The 22,033-nt window shown below is 42.0% G+C and overlaps 1 protein-coding gene across 1 annotated transcript in view; it reads left to right on the top strand.

Moving 5' to 3' along the window:
- Positions 1 to 22,033, top strand: part of LOC126474961 (uncharacterized) — a 442,827-nt gene that overhangs the window by 163,450 nt on the left and 257,344 nt on the right. Inside the window, exon 3 of the mRNA XM_050102486.1 lies at positions 19,440 to 19,597. Coding sequence (XP_049958443.1) covers positions 19,440 to 19,597 — 158 coding nt within the window. The remainder of the gene's footprint in view (positions 1 to 19,439; positions 19,598 to 22,033) is intronic.

Below are 22,033 nucleotides of genomic sequence, written 5' to 3'. Positions count from 1 at the left end.
AAACTGCAATTGTCGACAAACGTTATGGCAAGTGACAGTTTTATCGAAGGTTTCTGTTTTTTCTTAGAATCTTCGAGTGAAGACATCTGCTTATGCATGGTCAGTGAAAATGCTACTACTCTAAATAAGAAATCCTTGATGTATAACTGAGATACACGTCATATGCATAGACACGATTCAGATACTGTCTCCAATGACCTCGCCGTCGGCACGACGTCAGACTCTAATCTTCCATTTTTACCGTTGAGTTATAAATATACCCTGAATGCTTTTCTAGAAATCCATTGTCGTAGGCGTATAAGATGTGCCCAAGAACAGGAAGAATGATTAGAATATGAGTAGATGGCAAGTCATAGATCGGGGTATTGTGTGAAATTTGACGATCTATTGAAATATATGACAACAGTTATGATTATCTTCAAGTAAAAAACATGCACCTTCAAAATACTTCTCAATATCTCTGAATGAGAGGAAGAAAAGAAATAAAAGATGAAGAAAAGAAATTATATGTGCCCAACTTGATACGTTTACAATTCCAACTTAAAACTTACAGTCTTTATTCTTTTCTCTGTAGAAAGATAATATATATTGTTAGTTGTAATCCAGTTACTTCCATATCTTCTTACTATATACACTATAGCAATATGACAGGTTATTTTAGTATTATAATGGAAAAATCCATAGCCAGATTGTGCACAGCATTGTACAAATGACCAAACTTGTAAGATACTGTGTCATTATGGCTTGGTTTCCATTTTCACTCAAAAGCAAGATTTGAATATCCAGATTTCTGCTCTAATCGTATTTTGAAAACCTTTATTCTGTAACTGAACATGACTTTCTTTTGCCACAAAATTTTTATTTGTTGTAAGCGTCCGGCATTTAAAACATTCTGTTTACATATACTGCTCGCAGAATTTTCTTTAAGTGATTTAGTGAGGGAGCAGACTTCACCCAGTGAAGTGAAATGGAAAACAAGTGTTTCAAGTCAGATGACTGTAGGATAATATCAAAAACAGCAGACGAAGGTGTAAGTGGAGGGAGTCATAATCAGTAAGAATAGAGAGTAGGTTACTGCTAACAGCTCAATGATACGGTTGTTCTCCTCAGAACCGACAACAAACACGCACCAACCACAGTAGTTTAGGCATACATGTCAGCTTGCAAGCAAAAGATAAAAAGATAAAGTATGTGGATATATTTAATCGATAATTCAGTACTTAAATTGACATGACAATCTAATGATCATGAGGAAAAAGAACGCAGTGGTTGGGAAAGGAATCAATGAAAGAGTTATTGGAGACGGTTGGCTTGTTAGGAGTAGGTATGTGAAAGGAGAAAAAAAATTGTTTGCTCCAACTGATTTCAGAATAGAGAATGTCATGGTCAAAAATCACAAACGCAGGAGATATACTTGGAGGAGACGCAGAGTCATCGGAAGATTCCAGCAGGAAATTAGATTTTGATAAGTTTCCTTTAATTTACGTCTATGGTCACAAACATTTTGTTAATAGATTACCGGTTTCGGTCTTTAATGACCGTCATCAGATCTGTTTCATAAAAACAAAGACCAAATTACTGTTTTTATGAAACAGGTCCGATGATTGTCATTAAAGACCGAAACCGGTAATCTGTTAACAAAAAGTTTGTGACCATAGACGTAAATTAAAGAAAACTTATTACATACACGGGTCACTGTTCTCTCACGACAATCTCGCAGCTTGTGGAATTATATTTTGGTTTTTAAGGCGTACCCAAGAGCAGGTCTTGACTCGGATAACAATTTAGTAATGAAGAAGAGTAGCCTAAAGCTTAAAGCTATGGTCCATAAAATCCTTGTGGAAAGAAGTGGGGTACTGAAGTAGTCAGGAATGAAGAGATGGATTTGAAGTTTCCTAAGGCTGTAGACTATCCACAGTAGGCACTTCGGTTGAAGAGGGATGATCATTTGAAACAAGGAAAAACACAAAAGTGGCGAAACCTTTACTGACAGATGAAATACTTCAAGCGAATGGCGGAAGAAAGCGCCAGAGTACACTCAAGGCTTCTACGACTGGAACGACTTGTTGGATGACGTCACAGAAGAAGATAATGATCTATAGGGATGACATAAAGGATCCAGTTTTACAGTGGGAACTTAACCGAACTTCGGAAGACTTATGATCAAACAAATGAAAAATGATGTATAACATTCCATAGTAGTTTCTGAAATAATTGGAGGATGTGGCAAACAAAGATTGTTCAAGTTGGTGTATAGAATCTGCTGTGCTTAAAACGTGTCATCAGACTTCCCGGAAAAGTATCGCCCATAGAATCCTCAGGATAGCAAGTGCAAATAAGTGCGAGAACTACCACAAAGCTTAACAGCCGATGCATCCAAGTTGTTGACAAGAATAGTATGCAGAACAATGGACAGAAAATTGCCAGTCAGTTAAATGATGATGAGTTTGGCTGTAGGATAGGCAGAAGAACCAGAGAGGCAGCTCTGCTCTTGATAATGAAAGCAAACTTTAAGAAAAATCAAGACACTTTCACAGGATCTGTCGACATAGAACAAGTGTTGGACACTTTCAAACGGTGCAAGATCGAAATTCTCAGAGAAGTGGATATAGACTGTACGGAAAGACGAATAATAATAAATATGTTGAAGTAACAACAGGGAACAATAAGAATGAAAGATTATTTCTGGGGTGTAAGTCAGGGATGCAATCTTTTGCCCTTGTTTTGCAACGTATACATCGAAGAAGCAATGAGGGAAATAAAAGGAAGGTTCAAGAGTGGGATTAAAATTCAGGGTAAAAGGATAACAAATGTACGACGAAAGCAAAATATATCAGTGAGACTGAGGAAGAATTAGAGGACCATTGGAATGGAGTCAGCAGTCTAATACAGATTTAGAGTACCGAAGAATAATGAGGAATAGGAGAAATGAGAGTAACGATAAACTTAAGATAAAAAATGGTGGCGACAAAGTAGACATTATTCATATCCCTAGAAGCAAAATATATCATTGCTGAAGTAAGGAGGACATAAAAAGTAGACTAGTGCAGGCAAGGAGGGCGTTCTTGGACAAAACAAGTGTACTAGCATCAAATATAGGCCTTCATTTGAGGAAATAATTTTTGAGAATGTGCGTTGATGTAGTAGTGAATCGTGGACTCTAGGAAATCAAGACAAGAAGAGAATCTAACCTAGTGAGATGTGGTATTGCAGAAGGATACTGAAAAAAAGTTTGTTTGACAAGACAGGGAATGAGGAGATCCTCCGCAGAGTGGAGAAAAGAAGATACTGAAAACGCTGACAAGAAGAAGGAACGGAAAAATACATCCTCTGTTCAAATAAGAAATAACTTCCATGACCTTGAAAGGAGCTAAGGGGGTAACAGCTCTATGGGAAGGCTGAGATAGGAATATATACAACAAATGACGGAGAACGTACGGTGTATATGCTACTTTGAGATGGAGAGTTTCGCAGAAGAAAGGAATTTAATTTGTGGCTAGCCATAGCAATGCGATGAGAAGGCTGATGCCTCAAAATAACTGATTAAATAAACGTGGTTTCTAACTTGGATGAAGAATATCAAAAAAGGAAAAGCTAGAACCGCTCATGTCTCTCTGAAATTTTGGTCGATTCTCTTCTATTTGAAAATATTGAATCATTGACTAATCTGTCACTAATTCAGCCACTGTAAGAGATATATACTTACCTTGGTGGCAGGCTCATTTACTCTCAAATTTATATAAAACTGTAGGAACACTATATGCTTTAATCTGATGTCTCACCATATATTATAAATATTACTTGGGGCACCTTTTACCAAGTCCCTCTCTTGCTAGATGACTGCGCTTTCGCTACTAACGCTCCCTAATTGAACATCCAGTGCGCAGCCTGGTAAAAACATAGTGGCCGCCAAACGTTCGGCAACGGTGCTGTACAGGCGCTGTACGAAGGGCAATCAGACGTTCCAGTGTCATATAAAAACTGGTTTCAGCCTCGCTACTCGCAGATGGCTCCTGTTAATTGCGTCGACCCTACTGTTGCGACGGACTCGCTGTATTAGAGGCGAGCTGAGAGTCATTCATTTCCTTGTCTTCTACACGAAACAATGGAAATTGCCACCATTCGCAGATAATGAGCGCCGACGAAATTTCATCAAGTTCCTGGAGCTCATTCATTTAGTAGCGCTCTCTGAAAGAAAAAAGCCAACTGGGGCTCGTCGTCTTCCACTGATTGCATTGGCTAACGAATCTCATTTTGTCAACAATGTCGGTAAACGCAGGCTGTACCATGAAGAAGGGCTTAACGACAAAGTTACATAAGTACACGCACCGTAGCGTGAATCGGCGAGAAGTTTCTTCACTGCTGCTCCATAACTTTATCAGACAACGTGTTCCAGTCTGTAACAATAATATTTACAAACTGAACGCGTCATACTTAGTCATTAATGAGAAAGTCAAATGCAAGTAATAATATCAACAAGTTTGTAAAGGAAACGGAATAATTAATACACTGCAAATTTAGGGAAATATGCCATACAAAATAGTACGGGATAGCCATACACCAACTTGGAATCACATCTCCTTACTAATACAATAACATTTTTCCTTTTATCACGCAGTACAGTGATAAAAATAATAATGAATAATGCATTTAACATATGGAATCGTAGGATAAGAAATTAAAATAAACTATGAACTCAATGAATATTTTAATACCCTTAGCAATACTTAACGTTATTTGTTGCGTTATTAAGTTTTTTGCTCTTTAGTACTTATATTACATCCACCAGCTTCGTTATTAAGTTGGCTATCTCTATAGGGTGGGTCGAAGTCTTATCCTACAGCACACATAGGTAAAACCAGAACTCCCCCGACTAACTTCCAGAAGATACTGTGAAAGAAACCTCTTCTACTGTAGTCTCTTTGTTTTCCGCGTTTTGAGTGGTGGTAGCGCAGATCATAATATGAAAATAATGTTTAGTAAACAGGGGTTCTGACGTGCATATCTTAAGAGCTGTGACCGTTTGTTCAGCAGATGAGATGTTGCTCACACTAGCGAAGATGAACAAATGTTCATAGCTTGTAAGGTATGCATTTTTGAGCTCACATTTTTCTTTTAATGCACACTATCATCTCCAAGGAATTATCGGTGTAGTTCTGGTTCACCCTATTTGTCATACGGGAGATGGTGTTTGAACCGCCCTGTAAAACTACAGATACGTTATCATGGATTTAAAGAAGAATGACGCAAGTCGTCAAAGGTAATCGTCACAGACAATATGTACATGACTACATGGCTCGCGGTACAATACTACAAATGCAGACTGTTCTTAAAAGTGACAACTTTTAGCAGTACATTCGTAACACTTGTCAGCGACTTACTATATTATTTCCACTTTATACTTAAAATGATACGGTTCAAAATATATACGAATCACTAAACAGACGGTCGTTTTAAAAACGATTTTTGTTCATTTGGGTACACATTTAGAGCTATTTGTTGTTTATCAGATAGTTACACTTCAAATACACAGAAAGAAAAATAAAAGTATCGAAGTTATTTTCCAAAACTTCCACTTTTTCTCGTTTGGCGAAAACTATACCGTCATACCTTTCGTCACGGTAATGCCTACTTTCGTCAACAAGATCTCGAATATTTTGAGTAAAATTATAGAATAGGTCACATTCTACCCCTGACACTGAATAGCGAAATTATAATACTTCGTTAATGTATTGGCCTTGATGCGCATACATACAGCCACCATGTATGTTATCCAAGTATACACGTAGTTTGTAAGCAAAAAATATAGCCTACCATAGAATAAGGTGAGGTGGCACAAATATATATAAACAAATACTACTTCCAGCTTCTTAGTCTGGTGTTTTTATTATGAGACACATTTATCACAGCATAATTAATTCCGCCGAAATTTTGTGTGACGAAGCTGTACGTACAGACGTCGCTACTGAATTGTATCATTTGTAGAAGATAAGATGTAAAAGGACTTGCCTCATTGGTAACACCGAATGTCAGATCACCGAAGTCAAGCCCTGCTGGGCTTGGGTAGCACCACCTAGATAGGTGACAGTCTGGGGCTGCCGACCGCTTTTGGCAAGCAGGTACTCTCAGCTCTTGTGAAGCCGATTGAGGGGCTACTTGACTGAGAAGTAGCGGCACCGGTCACGGAAACGCAACAGCCTCCATATCCGCATCCAGTAACACCTGTCGATTAAAGATGACATGGCAGTCGGTTGGTACCGTTGGACCTTCCGAGCTCTGTTATGACTTGTCCTTTTTTTAAGTATTAAGTTATTTACTATCAATCGAGGTAATTTGACAAACCACTTCCTGCAAAAATTTTGTTGTCCTTTGCTGTCTTCGAGGGAAATCGAAGAAATTACGTTATGGGTCTTCTTCGGAGCTGCAGCAGGGAGGTAGGACAGTATTGTATGAATACAAGCTGTAGCGAAACCTACTTTGGTTGAATCTAGGGCACGATATGGTACTTGAAAGTTTTTATAACATCACAAGTACTTTTTATTGAAGGATTTCAACTGTCACAGCTATACGGTTATCATCCAAAATATCGGAAGATAAATGACTTTGTTCCGGAAGTATACCTCAACATGCAATATTCTATGTGCCGGGAATACTTCTAGAAACCCAGAGGTACAGAGAAACAGTCGTATGTTCGTGAAAGCTGGTAATGGATGGATTTTCTCAGTAATGATGAGATTTACCTCATTTATAATTGAGCAAGTGTTTCGTTTATCCCCTTTGTCTTTCCCAAGTGAGAGGATGCAACGATTCTCAGCATTCTAGCTGCGCGGAGTGGCCGCGCGGTTTGAGGTGCCATGTCACGGATTGCGCGGCCTCTCCCACCGGAGGTTCGAGTCCTCCCTCGGACATGGGTGTGGGTGTTGTTCTTAGCATAAGTCAATTTCAGTTAGTTTATGTAATGTGTAAGTTTAGGGACCAATGACCTCAGCCTTTTGTTACATCAGGAATTCACACACATTTTCAGCATTCTAGTTTGTTTGATTAGGCGAACCATTCTCTTGCACTAACATGTTTCAAGGGTGACAGGCCTTCAGGTCAAATCACAGTTTTGCTGCTTACCAGGTTTCCGTGTTGCTACAATGTAGGTCTGATTGGACGCTATTTGCAGAGTTCACCAGAGGGGTTACTCATTTCTCTAGAACGTGTTAACTTAGTTTGCTGACTCCTGTCCAGATTGGGCGTTGTCAGAAAAGAGGGGATCGGAAAAAACTTTTATTTAATTCATAGTCAATGTGTCTCGAGCAATGTAGACGACTTGTTTGACATATACCAGGTGATCAAAAAGTCAGTATAAATTTGAAAACTGAATAAATCACGGAATAATGTAGATAGAGAGGTACAAATTGACACACATGTTTGGAATGACGTGGGGTTTTATTAGAACCGAAAAATACAAACGTTCAAATAATGTCCGACAGATGGCGCTTCATGTGATAGGAATAGAAATAATTAGCATAACAAAGTAAGACAAAGCAAAGATAATGTTCTTTACAGGAAATTCCCAATATGTCCACCATCATTCCTCAACAATAGCTGTAGTCGAGGAATAATGTTGTGAACAGCACTGTAAAGCATGTCCGGAGTTATGGTGAGGCATTGGCGTCGGATGTTGTCTTTCAGCATCCCTAGAGATGTCGGTCGATCACTATACATTTGCGACTTTAGGTAACCCCAAATCCAATAATCGCACGGACTGAGGTCTGGGGACCTGGGAGGCCAAGCATGACGAAAGTGGCGGTTGAGCACACGATGATCACGAAACGACGCGCGCAAGAGATCTTTCACGCGTCTAGCAATTCTTTTTTTTTTTTGTTCTAATAAAACACCATGTCATTTCAAGCATGTGTGTCAATTTTTACCTCTCTATCTACATTATTCCGTCGTTTATTAAGTTTTCAAATTTATACTGACTTTTTGATCACCTGGTACTATGTACCTGCGTCACTGACCAAACTCAAACGATGCGACCGATGGCGACAATGACGAACCATTCTGAACGTTACACACTTACATTATCTGATCAAATGTTTCCGAAAATCTGTTAATGGACATTTTTATAGGGTGTGTCTGCTGTTCGCTTTTAGAGCGGCTTGGACTCTGCTCAGGTAACTTTCAATGAGATATTTTAATGTCTGTATACGAATGCCAGCTGATTCTTCGCCAAGAGCAGAAAACAATGGAACCTAGTGGCGTGGGTCGCAGGGGTCTGGAGCGAAGTCGACGTTCAATTCATCCCACAGGTGTTCCATTGTGTTTAGGTCGGAACTCTGGGTAGGCCAGTCCATTTCAGGAATTTTTTTGCCCTCCACTCATTGCCTCACAGATATTATTTAAGACAATGTATATTGTCATTCTGGTACAATCATTGTCTTCGATCTGTTATTCTATTTCCTTCCACATTTAGTCTTTTCTTAAGCTCAGTGAGAGGACCACATGCTAACCACTAAACACACCCATATCGTAACACCACCTTCTCTGTACTTCAGTGTTTGCATTACGCTTGATAGCAGGTAACGTTCTTACGTTAGACACTTCAGTCTATTTCGACACTGTACAGACTACATCAGTCGTTCCTAATCATCCATGGTATACTGGTGTCCCTCTATACACCACCTCAAGTATCGATTAGCACTCATTACAGAGGTTGCTCGACCATTGGGCTCCATTCTTTTTAACTCACTCACCGTGTTAACGTAACTGCTGGCAGCACTCTGGAGCTCATGTGTGATGCCGTTGGCTGATTTCAAACAATATTTTACATCCGCCCTCCGCACTGCTCAACAGTCCCTGTCTTCCAGCAAATGAGATCTTCCTCTCCTTGGTTTTGGTGTGATTGTTTCTTCGTGTTAAAATTTTACAATCACGTCACGAACAACGCGAGATGGGCAGCTTTTCTCAGGTGAAATCTAACGCTGAGTTCTCCTGACCGAAGCGCTCTGCTGTTACTGCTCCTCTACTGACAACACACTACTTCCGCCTGCTTTTATACCGGCAGGTCCGAATTTAGTGACATCTAGCGGTCAGTTCCTAATTATATAGGGTTGTCTGCATTAGACATGATGAAAAATATTATCTGTATTTTCCTCTATTATCGTCGAGATACCCAAAAATTATTTTACTTCCGGTATGTTACAAAATAGTTTACATAGTTAATTGATCAATATGTTAGTACAAATAATAAATTACGTAAGAAGGACGTATTCCTGTTTCGCGCTAGTCGTACTACTGGCTACGTCAGTTAAGTAGTTTGCCTATTCCTCCGTAGGTGTGCCGTGTGCAGTGCTACGTTCCACCAGCACCATTAGTGTCGCCAGCGTCATGCATTTGTGTTCCCACTGTGGTGTTTTTTTGTTTTCGTGTCGACTCACAGTGTTCATTCTCGGCATGTGTGTGTGTGGCTCTCGTCTATGTTGTGTTTTAAATCTACCATTCATACTGATGTTTTGTTCTTGTTTATTCATCACTTTATACCATTATGTGTTCTTTTCTCATTTGACTATGTTTTTTTCTGTAACTCTCTTGGCCGAAAAGGGCGTTTTGTGCCGCTGCTAGCCCGCTCCACTTTGGGGAGTGAAATAACAATAAAGAAAAAAATCCTTTGTAGCTAAAAATGTACAAGCTATAAGGGGGACGCACTGCTGCTCTATGGCTAGCGTTTATTAAAATGTATGTGCTTCTTTTCCAAATATCAAAGAAACAAAACAATATAGAACAAATGTGTATTTTTGATGTATTGGACAAGCTAGATCGCTATCTACTTACCTATAATACGGTGTTGATGATATGGTAACAGTCGTAGCCAACATCATTATCATCGTTACACACCTCTAGCTATTGTGATTACGTAGTGCTCGTAATAAAATGACGAAGAAAGCTATAACGTTTTACGCTACCCAGAATGATACAGTAAATAGTTGTGCTTTATGCCAGCATGTCCCACACGGCGCAGAAGAGTACCTATAAATACGGTGCTTGAAACGTTGGCGTAATGTGGTTACGAGCGTCCCCAGTGCTGAAGGGAAGGATTATGGCGCAGGATGAAGCTCTGAAGCGCGACATGTGTGCCTTCCAGCCACGCCCTCGAAGGATGCTCAGCAAGCACTGTATATGATTCCACTTGCTTTGGAACATTGATTCAGGTAGGCGTGTGCCTCATTAAAATCATGACTGCTTTCATTTCACCCTCGGTCCCTGTTCAGCAATACGTATATCGTATTATTTTACTTCCATAAAATACGTGAAGTTAATATGCCATTAAATTTTACTTCGCTTAAGCACTAACGTATACTATGCACGTTAAGATCTGAAGAATTATCTAACCGACATAATACACATAATACCTCTCTCCTGCCACTGTCTAATTTTGCTGGCTTCATTCACGTAACGAAGAAAATATCAGACATAGTGATGCACACAGTCGACTGTCACCTACTTCCAGATAAGGAGGTTCTTAAGCAGCAAGTTGACCATGCAGTAACGTGTGTGAAGACTGCTCCTAAAGCGAGTCCCACCTCGATTCGACCCCAGGTCTCACCGATATCGTTTATTTGCCCTGCCATTGTGGCCGAGCGGTTCTAAGCGCTTCAGTCCGGAACCGAATTGCTGCTACTGTCGCAGGTTCGAATCATGCCTCGGGCATGGATGTGTGTGATGTCCTTACGTTAGTCAGGTTTAAGTAGTTCTAAGCCTAGGAAACTGAAGACCTCAGCTGTTAAGTCCCATAGTGCTCAGAGCCTTTTGAACCATTTTGTTGGTCAGCCTTTGTGTGGTTTTCTGGCGGTTGCCCACACTCATCGGGCACTGGTGGGTTTCTTAAGTGTTTCCGAATCTCTTATAGTTCATACAACAAAAGGACCCAAAAAAGATTTCAAAATAAAATAATTACTCATGCATCCACCAGTAAATTTAGTCACCTTCCTAAGAAAAATACATACAGAATGACTTATGTACAAAATATGGTCTGATTATATGTACGTCACAAGTTACTCATGACATATAGCTTTTTTCTCCTAACGGCTAGAGAGAATCGTCATGTTCACTTACACTAATTATAAGTGTAATAGCACCAAGGAAAAGTTTATTCACCGGCTTATTGCAGGTTTTCTTTTATTGTCGTTAAAATTATCGGCAAGCGGAACTTACAGCTACCTGTCGTATCACACGCTGACTTGACAGTCCGTCTCGTGAGATCGGGGCCCCAGACAGCGCGACGTCCGTAGTTAGTGCTACGTGTGCTGTAGGGGTAAACTACCTCTCAACACAGCAAAAAAATACATGTATAGTAGCACGAAGTGTAACATTTGGCAAATTTAAAACGGTGATTACTTGAAATAATATTACTTTTAAGATGGTGAACTAATTTCTTTACCATCGCTCTGTGGATCAGTTTTTTATACAATTTCTTAATTCTTCTGCTTCTTTTCTGGTGTGATGCCGCCTTCCACCGTTTCTAATCTTGTATTAGTCTTCCCATCTCTACGAAACTACGACACTCTTTGCTATGTGTTCTATATCCTATAATTTTGTAAGGCCCAAGGATTGTGTTTCCCCTGCTGGTGCTCCCAGCTCCAATCTCTTCTTCCGTTCCATAGCAGGTGTCTCACTAACGTGTCCCTTCGACTAATAAGAAGTTTCCGTATACCTGTTTCTCCACCTTCAGTTAATACTCCTTCATTCGTACTTTATTACTTTTAATTTTTAACGCTTTTAGATAGCACCAAGTATCACCAGCTTCCAGCTTCTCAGTGCTCCAGTTGCAGATGGTGCACATTTCATTAACTTAGCGTGCTGTATTCTAGACATATACTTACAGCAGCTTCTTTCTCGTCTGTATAACGTTGAGCGATAGGTTTCTACGCCTGTGCCATCTACTTCCCATATTTCGTTTTCTCTCATGACCAATTTTCATCGATAGATTTCTTTCATTGTGCGGAAAATACTGTCGGGTCACTAGGGCCTCACGTCGGGTAGACCGTTCGCCGGTGCCCGTCTTTCGATTTGACGAGACTTCGGCGACTTACGCATCGATGGGGATGAGATAATGATTATTAGGACAACACAACACCCAGTCCCTCAGCGAAGAAAATCTCCGACCCAGTCGCGAATCGAACCCGGGCCCTTAGGATTGACATTCCGTCGCGCTGGTCACTCAGCTAGCGGGAGCGGATATTGTGCGGAATGAAAACCGCAAACTGCTATCTGTAAGGTCCTTTATTTGAAACCACAGCCGGTTTCGTAGCTTAAAGTCACTTCTTGAGATAGGAATATAAATCACGTCATATGAGACCCAAATGTGGGGATCAACAGAAGACCCAACATTCAGTGTCCGAATAATAGTAATGCGCCAAGTATGAGTGGCGCCAAATTGTAAACAGGCTGATTGGTGCCATCAACGTCCTCCGAAAATCGAGCTGGAATCAAAACTCGCTCATTCACTACAGCCTTATTCTCAATTCTGATGTTAAGTATGTCGATATTCTCTGTTGTACTTCTTTTCATTGATCTAATCTCTCCTTATTTTTGCTTAAACCATATTCTCTGTCTCCTGTCCAGACCTTTCAGTCGTTATGAATGGCAGCTGTTCTACTTTTCCGAATGCTACCCGTTCTACTTTCACTTTTACTTCTCTTCTGCTGTGTTTCTGCTGTATTATTGTTTCCTCAACGTAGATGTTAGAAAACAATGAAGGTTGAAAACATCAGTTGTACTAGTTTTCTTTTTTCGTACCATCCACTTCCATTATGTCCCTTTGGTGCTGTAACCTACGACCACGAAAATGTTAGCATCTGGTAAATATAACGTGTACCACAACTGTGCTAATGATGGAGGAAACACGAGATATGAGCGCACTTGACAGGGGTCGCAATACCGTGAGCTGTTGCATGTAGGACTTCTTCTGCCGACTCCTAAAACCCATGATTTGTTCAAGTGTTAACGCGTCGAATATCCACGAAGTTAACTTTTCGTTATGAAGAAGATGTACAGATGACGTGCTGCCACCGGACTACTCGGATTCTAACAAAAAATTTAACTAACGTGGAAATGAGCGAAAGTAGAGGATCGTATAGGCAACCGAATTGCGACAAAGAACAGAAAGTAACAAGAGAGTAAATTTCAACCTCATGAGATAGGTAGTTCGGACGCCTGGTAAAATCGACATTTCGAAAAACATTATGGAAATTGCCTTCATAACTGCAAATAACATTAAAACACAAATAATAAATAAAGAACAAAAGAATGATAACAAGTATGAACGCTCGTAAGTTCTCGAGGTATCGCGCCACTATTGTGATACGAAATATATAGGCTAGACGAGTGGAACATTGATTTGAAGCACTCAAATTCACTGTTTTGGCAGACACAAAGGGAACTGGTGTAACAAACAGAATAAATCAAAGTTACGTTATTACTCTGTGGCGAGATACATGAGAACACAGGTACCTTATACAAAAATATTCGGAACATACCACTGAACGTTCTTAGAACCCTTGTCGGAGGAGTTCTGGTTCACCTGACGTACACGTAGCTTATGAATGTCAGCAGCTGTACAACAGTTCCTCGATATGCCTCTACATTTGACCCTAACGCCTGTTCAGAACGAGGTCTTTGGTTCTGTCAGCCAGAACTGAATCCAAAAGCTGGTGCAATGCCCTTTACACTCATTTGTTCCACTGTGTGGCAGTGTGGGATTACACATAATGTCACAAAATGTCTAGAAATATTGCAACAAACTGTTTTTAATGGACACAGTATTGCCAAATATACCAAAGAAATAGTATTCAGTCTTCTTCATAGGTGAACTAAGCCTATGGACCCTCTACAAGCCACGAATTTGTAATTCTATAGACTGAAGAATACATTACAATATTTCCGGAGTGCTTCATTTGCAACACATTCCCGTGCTGCACAGACACACTGTACATGCATATGGACCATGACTGCTCACATAAATACAGCTAGTGAACAAATATTCCATTATGATGATAAGATTCGTGAGACAGCTTGTTCTCAATATAAAGTGATGGATGATAAAGGATATCGGACTTTTGCACCTGATAATGGAATCAAGACTGGAGGAAAAGCAAGACACGTTCATTCGATTTGTCGACCTGAAAAAAGCGTTCGGCATTGTAAAATGGTGCAAGATGTTCGAAATCATGAGAAAATAGGAGTAAGCTACAGGGAAAGACGGGAAATATACAGAGTGAATCACTAACTATTGCCAAATTTCAAAGGTACGATAGTAGCTGAAAAGTTTGTGAGACAAATGTTGCATGGGACGACGGGGCCACAACATCTTGATTTTTTCTTGCTAGGTTGGGTCGCGTCAGAGATATAAAGGTCAACTCTTTTTTTTTATGCGATGCTACTGTTTAGTACTTATTTTCTGATAGCGGTTATCGAGACCAATCCAATGATGTGTAACAGTAAGGTCTTTGAAGGTCAACGAATGTCAAAAAGGTGGCATGAACGTCCATTTACAGAAGGTGTTAGAAGTGATGACCACTGGTATCAATGCAGTGCTCCAATCTTCTTATCATGGATTGAGTGGTATTCCTGATCACTTCGGCAGTTACAGCTACCGAAGCACATGCACTGACAATTCTGTCCTGTCTATTCTTATGATGACAACCTTCCCTGCCTTACAGTTAATACAGAATCCTACTCCCGTTATACCATTTTCTGCTGCTGTTGATGTTGCCCTGTAATCGTCTGACCAGAAATTACTTTCATCCCATTTCACTTCACTAACGCGCACTACATCTAGATCGAGCCTTACCATTTCCCCCACGACTTTCGAACATGAGACATTATACACTCCGATTCGTAGAAAGTTATCCTTTCGTCGGTTATTTAATCTTTTTCTCATGGTCCCCCCTCCCTTGGCAGCCCCCAACGGAGTTCCAAGTGGGGGACTAGACGGGAATATTTTGCCAGTGGAGAGATCGTTGCAATTGCAGTCCACACGTTCTATAGACACAAAATATGTGTCTTTCATTCAGTGGTTTCAATTGCCTTTCTCATGCTACTGGTCATTGCTGAATCATTCGCCTTTTAGGGGTAGTTTCCTACACGAAAGGCAAGAGAGTGACCTGAATTTCTGATGCTACTCCCGTCCTCTTTGAGACTGCCATTGGAAGAACAAGGGTAACTTCTTATGACTGAAGTCATAGGCTATATTGCAGTTAATTTTTATTCCGAATGTAAACTGTGGCTCTGATCGAACTCAGTCGAGGACGTTTCTATTACTAGACAAAGACGCCACTAGACCAATGGGTGCACAGAATGAATCTAGTGTATCATAAAATTAGTGCTTATGGCTTAAGTGCATTTCAGAAAGTAGGAAGCTGGCTTCTTACTTAAATTACTTAGACAAAATCGTAAGAGTACACGAAGAATGTCATACAGATATTTTGTCGATGGGTTCGGGATGGCCATAGTGTACTTAATGCAGGATGTTACCGGCTCTATACAACTAGTACCAGAGATAAATAGTTCGATCGGCTGTGTCGGATCATATAACGAATTTTCTTTGAAGCAAATAGTTAACCATGGGTGTCACTGCCGGGTGGTGAGAGGGATGTGACCTCTTCCCGTCCCCCCCCCCCCCCCCCCATACAATATTTTTTGAAAAGCAATTTCAATTTTTATATTCTTAGACGACACAAAGTGACACAGTTGAACGATTACAAAAAAATGGTTCAAATGGCTCTGAACACTATGGGACTTAACATCTGAGGCCATCAGTGGCCTAAAACTTAGAACTAATTAAACCTAACTAACCTAAGGACATCACACACATCCATGCCCGAGGCAGGATTCGAACCCGCGACCGTAGCGGTCGCTCGGCTCCAGACTGTAGCGCCTAGAACCGCACGGCCACTCCGGCCGGCGAACGATTACATTCAAACTTAACCAAGTACGCATAGTAAAAGCTGTTGTGCAGTAAGCATTAATAAACTTATGTTACTTGCTAACAAGACTGTATTTCAAGATTTAATGAATTATGTTGGTACGACTATGAGTGATAAAGGAGTAGGTTAGATAACCAGGAATCTGCTTGGTTTTGTTGCAAGTTTGTAAAGGGATGTCAAGGGGACAAACGGCTAACAATCGAACACCACGCGACGATATCTTACAGTTCGGTTGGTATTGTAATCATATTTATAGTCAGTGCATATGTTAAGAGGAGTTGCTATGAAGAGAGTTAACAAAGTAAAGGAATGGTAAGTAAATATTTATTACAAAGTGTATTCCAGTTTACTTAGTTTTACAACAAAAGTGTAGTAGAATACCTAGTTTATACGAGTTGATCAATTGGAAATACGTGGTAAGGTCTTATGGGACCAAACTGTTGAGGCCATCGGTCCCTAAGCTTACGCACAACTTAAACTAACTTACGCTAAAGACAACACACTCACCCATGCCCGAGGGAGGACTTGAACCTCCGACGGTAGGGTGGCATCGAGGACCGTGACAAGACGCCTAACACCACGCGGCTACTAAGCGTGGTCCTACGAGTTCATCAGTAGCTTTTTAAACAGATCAACATAGAGCATATAGCCGATTATATTCCATACATATTATTTTCCCTTGATCCTTCCCCACAAGAAAGTCAATAATAAACAAGCAATTTATCCGTCACAGCTTCTCCTGCGTTACCAGGAAAAGGAAACTATGCAGTACAAGTTTTGGAAGGGCTTTCTTGTAAACCAATAATTTTTCCAAGTTCTTCGCGTTTTAAATGCGTAGATCAGTATCGTAAACTACGAAAGACATCTTGTTTTCTGCAAGATTACACTCCTGGAAATGGAAAAAAGAACACATTGACACCGGTGTGTCAGACCCACCATACTTGCTCCGGACACTGCGAGAGGGCTGTACAAGCAATGATCACACGCACGGCACAGCGGACACACCAGGTACCGCGGTGTTGGCCGTCGAATGGCGCTAGCTGCGCAGCATTTGTGCACCGCCGCCGTCAGTATCAGCCAGTTTGCCGTGGCATACGGAGCTCCATCGCAGTCTTTAACACTGGTAGCATGCCGCGACAGCGTGGACGTGAACCGTATGTGCAGTTGACGGACTTTGAGCGAGGGCGTATAGTGGGCATGCGGGAGGCCGGGTGGACGTACAGCCGAATTGCTCAACACGTGGGGCGTGAGGTCTCCACAGTACATCGATGTTGTCGCCAGTGGTCGGCGGAAGGTGCACGTGCCCGTCGACCTGGGACCGGACCGCAGGGACGCATGGATGCACGCCAAGACCGTAGGATCCTACGCAGTGCCGTAGGGGACCGCACCGCCACTTCCCAGCAAATTAGGGACACTGTTGCTCCTGGGGTATCGGCGAGGACCATTCGCAACCGTCTCCATGAAGCTGGGCTACGGTCCCGCACACCGTTAGGCCGTCTTTCGCTCACACCCCAACATTGTGCAGCCCGCCTCCAGTGGTGTCGCGACAGGCGTGAATGGAGGGACGAATGGAGACGTGTCGTCTTCAGCGATGAGGGTCGCTTCTGCCTTGGTGCCAATGATGGTCGTACGCGTGTTTGGCGCCGTGCAGGTGAGCGCCACAATCAGGACTGCATACGACCGAGGTACACAGGGCCAACACCCGGCATCATGGTGTGGGGAGCGATCTCCTACACTGGCCGTACACCACTGGTGATCGTCGAGGGGACACTGAATAGTGCACGGTACATCCAAACCGTCATCGAACCCATCGTTCTACCATTCCTAGACCGGCAAGGGAACTTGTTGTTCCAACAGGACAATGCACGTCCGCATGTATCCCGTGCCACCCAACGTGCTCTAGAAGGTGTAAGTCAACTACCCTGGCCAGCAAGATCTCCGGATCTGTCCCCCATTGAGCATGTTTGGGACTGGATGAAGCGTCGTCTCACGCGGTCTGCACGTCCAGCACGAACGCTGGTCCAACTGAGGCGCTAGGTGGAAATGGCATGGCAAGCCGTTCCACAGGACTACATCCAGCATCTCTACGATCGTCTCCGAGGGAGAATAGCAGCCTGCATTGCTGCGAAAGGTGGATATACACTGTACTAGTGCCGACATTGTGCATGCTCTGTTGCCTGTGTCTATGTGCCTGTGGTTCTGTCAGTGTGATCATGTGATGTATCTGACCCCAGGAATATGTCAATAAAGTTTCCCCTTCCTCCGACAATGAATTCACGGTGTTCTTATTTCAATTTCCAGGAGTATATTTTCACTTTATGACTGGTTTTAATGATCAGACTAATAAATTATTGAAAAATATAGATTTCTTCATCTGTTACTGCTTCACTCAACCGAATGAGTCGAAATTTTGCATAAATGAAGATTCCATATACGGAAAGAAATTAGTGCTATTGCCGTTTCGAAATTTTTCACCATTTCGTGGTAAAAGCCGATTCAATGATTTTCATTGTCACTAACAGTATGCAAGAAGCTGATGTATTGTTTCCATTGAGAACAGTGAGGAAATATAGGTCCACATTTTTTCAATTATTTTGAAGGGAGTCTCACATGTAGACCCCTTGTAATCTATACCCTGTCTATTGATTTCCTCCCCATCCCTACCCCCTCCCCCAAATAATTTACTGCTGATCCACACGGCCAGTCCAGCGACACCTGAAGCGCCATGAACTGTCACCACAGCGGTCTTGTTTGCGGCTACCTTTGTGGTGGAATCAAAGGGAGGCGTGCGTGCCGTTGTGTCACCATGACTACACTGGACGCAACACGAGGCCTTTTCAGATGAGTCTCAGTTGTGCGTCGAGCATCTGTGTGGACATATCGAGTACACAAATTTCAATTAGAACACACGTTGCCAGACGGCATTCATAATCGTCATACAAGTCCAGTAGCTGGAGTCATGGTGAGGAGAACCGTTGTGTACGCAATACGAACATTGTTGAATCACACAACTAATAATTAGGGCAGGAGCCATTAAGATTCTTATATGTTACGTCCAGTAACTGTGGCAGGAATGATCTGATGTATCTTGATATGGACATTGTACAATTGTTAGCCGGGGAAGCACGTTCTGCTGATCTCTCATGCATTGTAAACAACTGATCAACCGTTGTCGAGGTACTCATACGTCCCTCAATCGGCATCGGTACTATTGATCACCTGTGGCAATGAGCTGAAGCAGAAGGGAATGCCACATCCACTTCTGTCATCCAAGCTTACTTATTGTTAGTCACGATGTTCACTGGATTGGAGGCATTGTCGCTGCCAGAGGTAACAGCTGTGTATAATATCCCTAAATTATCTACAAATTTACTTATGTATTCTCTCCTTCCAAGTCCTGCCATCTTATTCACCAGCAGTGTAGACACAAATGTGATCCGTAGAACCTGTGTGCTGTGTGTGCAGACCCCACGACGTGGCCCCAGCAGCTGCACCACCACCACCACCACCACCAACACGACTGGGGGCCCCACGTGGAGAGCTCGGAGGCGGGCAACGTCAGCGTACGGATCGGGCAGACGGCCACCCTCGACTGCCGCGTGCAGCTGCTACACGACAAAACGGTCAGTCCTGTACATTGTCTGTAATGCTGTTGGTAGTCTAGATAACACCTGGCGGCGTCAGTCTTCTGCGCAATGCATTTTCTTCACTTGATCATATTGTTTCTCTGAGATACAAGTATCGTTCAGTACTGACACTCTAGTCTGCATGGGTTGTGCTCCATTCATTGCTCGTTCCGGAACTTGCGTATTTGCTCTTCTGAAAAAGTTCAGTTAATGTTATCTTTATCTGAAATACAATAGAGATGTTTTTCAAGTTGTTGTTCGTTTCGTTATTTGTAGTGGTACTTCTAGAAGCGTACTTTACCGCCACCTGCAGTGCCACAGACGTGAACTTTGTTCACTTATTACAGTTGCCACACTGTAGTCTTCATTTAGTACCTGTTTAAGAACTCCTCCGTAACCGAGATATCGCCAGCACGGTATCTCAGCGTGGTTGTTCAGAGAGAGGGCTGCATTCTGTAATTAAAGAAAAGAAGAAAAAAGAAAAACAACTGAGTGAAATATTCAACGATGAACTTGAAAGGGTGTCATGTGGCGTCCGTCCAGACCAAATCTGACGGAAAAAAGGAAGAAAAACAGTGTGTGTGTGTGGGGGGGGGGGGGGGTCGTTACCGCACGCCTTTGCAGTGGGCTGAACTCTGAAGCAGCCCGGTTCAAATCGAATGGATGAAATTTTTACTGCCTGTATTTGGCAGTGAAGTCGAGGAGAAATGGTGGCGTGAAGTGCATAAACGTCATTCTCTGCGCCAAGTCCTGTATTATCGGCAGTGTCTCACGAGATGAGGACATGTGACACTGTTGATGGTTATCCGATCGTCGGTTAGAGACGTTAAAATCGGCGGCCCCGTTAGTGCATTTTGAGAGAAGTAGGAAATGTGCCACCACTGTGTCTCATTCTCTCCCATTATCGTCATCATAATCATGTAACATAATCAAAACACTGCACTCTACATACATACATTAAATCAACCAACACGGTACAAATAGTCATGCGTCACAATTCTCTCATATCCGCAAGAAAAGGGTCAACGTGCACGGAGAACGCCCTTTCCGAAATATCACTGAAGCAAATCCCGTGGCGTATCCCAGCTATTACATACCACATTTACATTTCACTACCTCCTTTCTTTCTATTATACAGATTTAGGGTACAGACTGTAGTCGTTGCGTACCTGTATACTAGGGAATGGAAGCAATCTGGGAACATCCAGACGCTCTGAGGTTGTTGTCCATTCAAGAGTGGGCCAACTACAGCGATGTCAATGGCTGCCCTTAAGACTTCGACATCACCTGAGGAATCTTACTACATTATGACCACCGAATCGCATTAAGCCGTGCGTGGCTCGTGTTCCCGCCATCATGAATTTTACACCTTGTTTTTAACGTACTGCCCGCTAAACCCGCTGGGCAATACGGGTAATAGGATTATGGAAAGGGCCAAGGGTTGAAGTCAGTTTCTGCTTCTAATTGTGATTTATTGTAATTTAGCAACTCTTTCACGGCTGAAGACCTCCAACAAGAAATCTTAACAAAATAAAAATCTAATTAAGATAGCAATAAAATATTTCGAGAAACAACATACGGAAAGTGTAATACAAATGGCTGAGGGCCACAATTAATTTCCAGAATAAATTACCATACACCTTTAAAGGCAGAAGGCCAACAACAAATCTTAAAAAATGAAAAATTCAGTTTGAAAGCAATGAAATAATTTAAAACAGAAAAGGCAATATATGCAAGGTGCAACGCAAATGGCTGAGGCCCACAATTAAATTTCAAAACTTCATTCAATTAAGATAGCAGTAAAATAATTTAAAGAAGCAACTTATGCAAGGTGCAATACCAATGGCTGAGGGCCACAATCAAACTTCAAAATTTCAAAATATAGATTACGATAATCCTTAAAGGCAGAAGACTGCAGTGTCTAAGCTTGAAAGATAAATTTAAATATTAATTTTGCAAAATTTTAAGAAAACAAATAAATAACCATAAGCCTAAAATTTAAAATAGCTGACAACAGACAACTAAACACCGGTGGCACTCAGAAGGCCTCCAGGGAGGTCGATCTGCCCTCGTTCACTTAGGTGAGACAAGTGGTGAGCCAGACTATAGCCTACTTGATCCGTCGAACCCCAACCAAGGGACAGCCACAAACATTGCACGACGACCTGAAAGATACACAACAGTAACTAAGCACGCATGAAGACAAATCGGGAATCGATGCACACACACACACACACACACACACACACACACACACACACACACACACAGCCGACTCATGAACGACCGGCGAGCCAAGACGCATCGTCCGGTAGGACGACCGACTGACGATCCACCGTGGCCCAGCTCAAGTGATGCGTGACGGCAATGGTCGGGCGAGCCATGTCGACGCAGACTTCACTGCTGCTCCAGCCTGACTACACTAGTGCCGCA

This window comes from Schistocerca serialis, chromosome 4 (genome assembly GCF_023864345.2).
Source record: "Schistocerca serialis cubense isolate TAMUIC-IGC-003099 chromosome 4, iqSchSeri2.2, whole genome shotgun sequence".
NCBI classification, from domain to species: domain Eukaryota; kingdom Metazoa; phylum Arthropoda; class Insecta; order Orthoptera; family Acrididae; genus Schistocerca; species Schistocerca serialis.
This window is presented reverse-complemented; position numbering and strand designations above follow the sequence as displayed.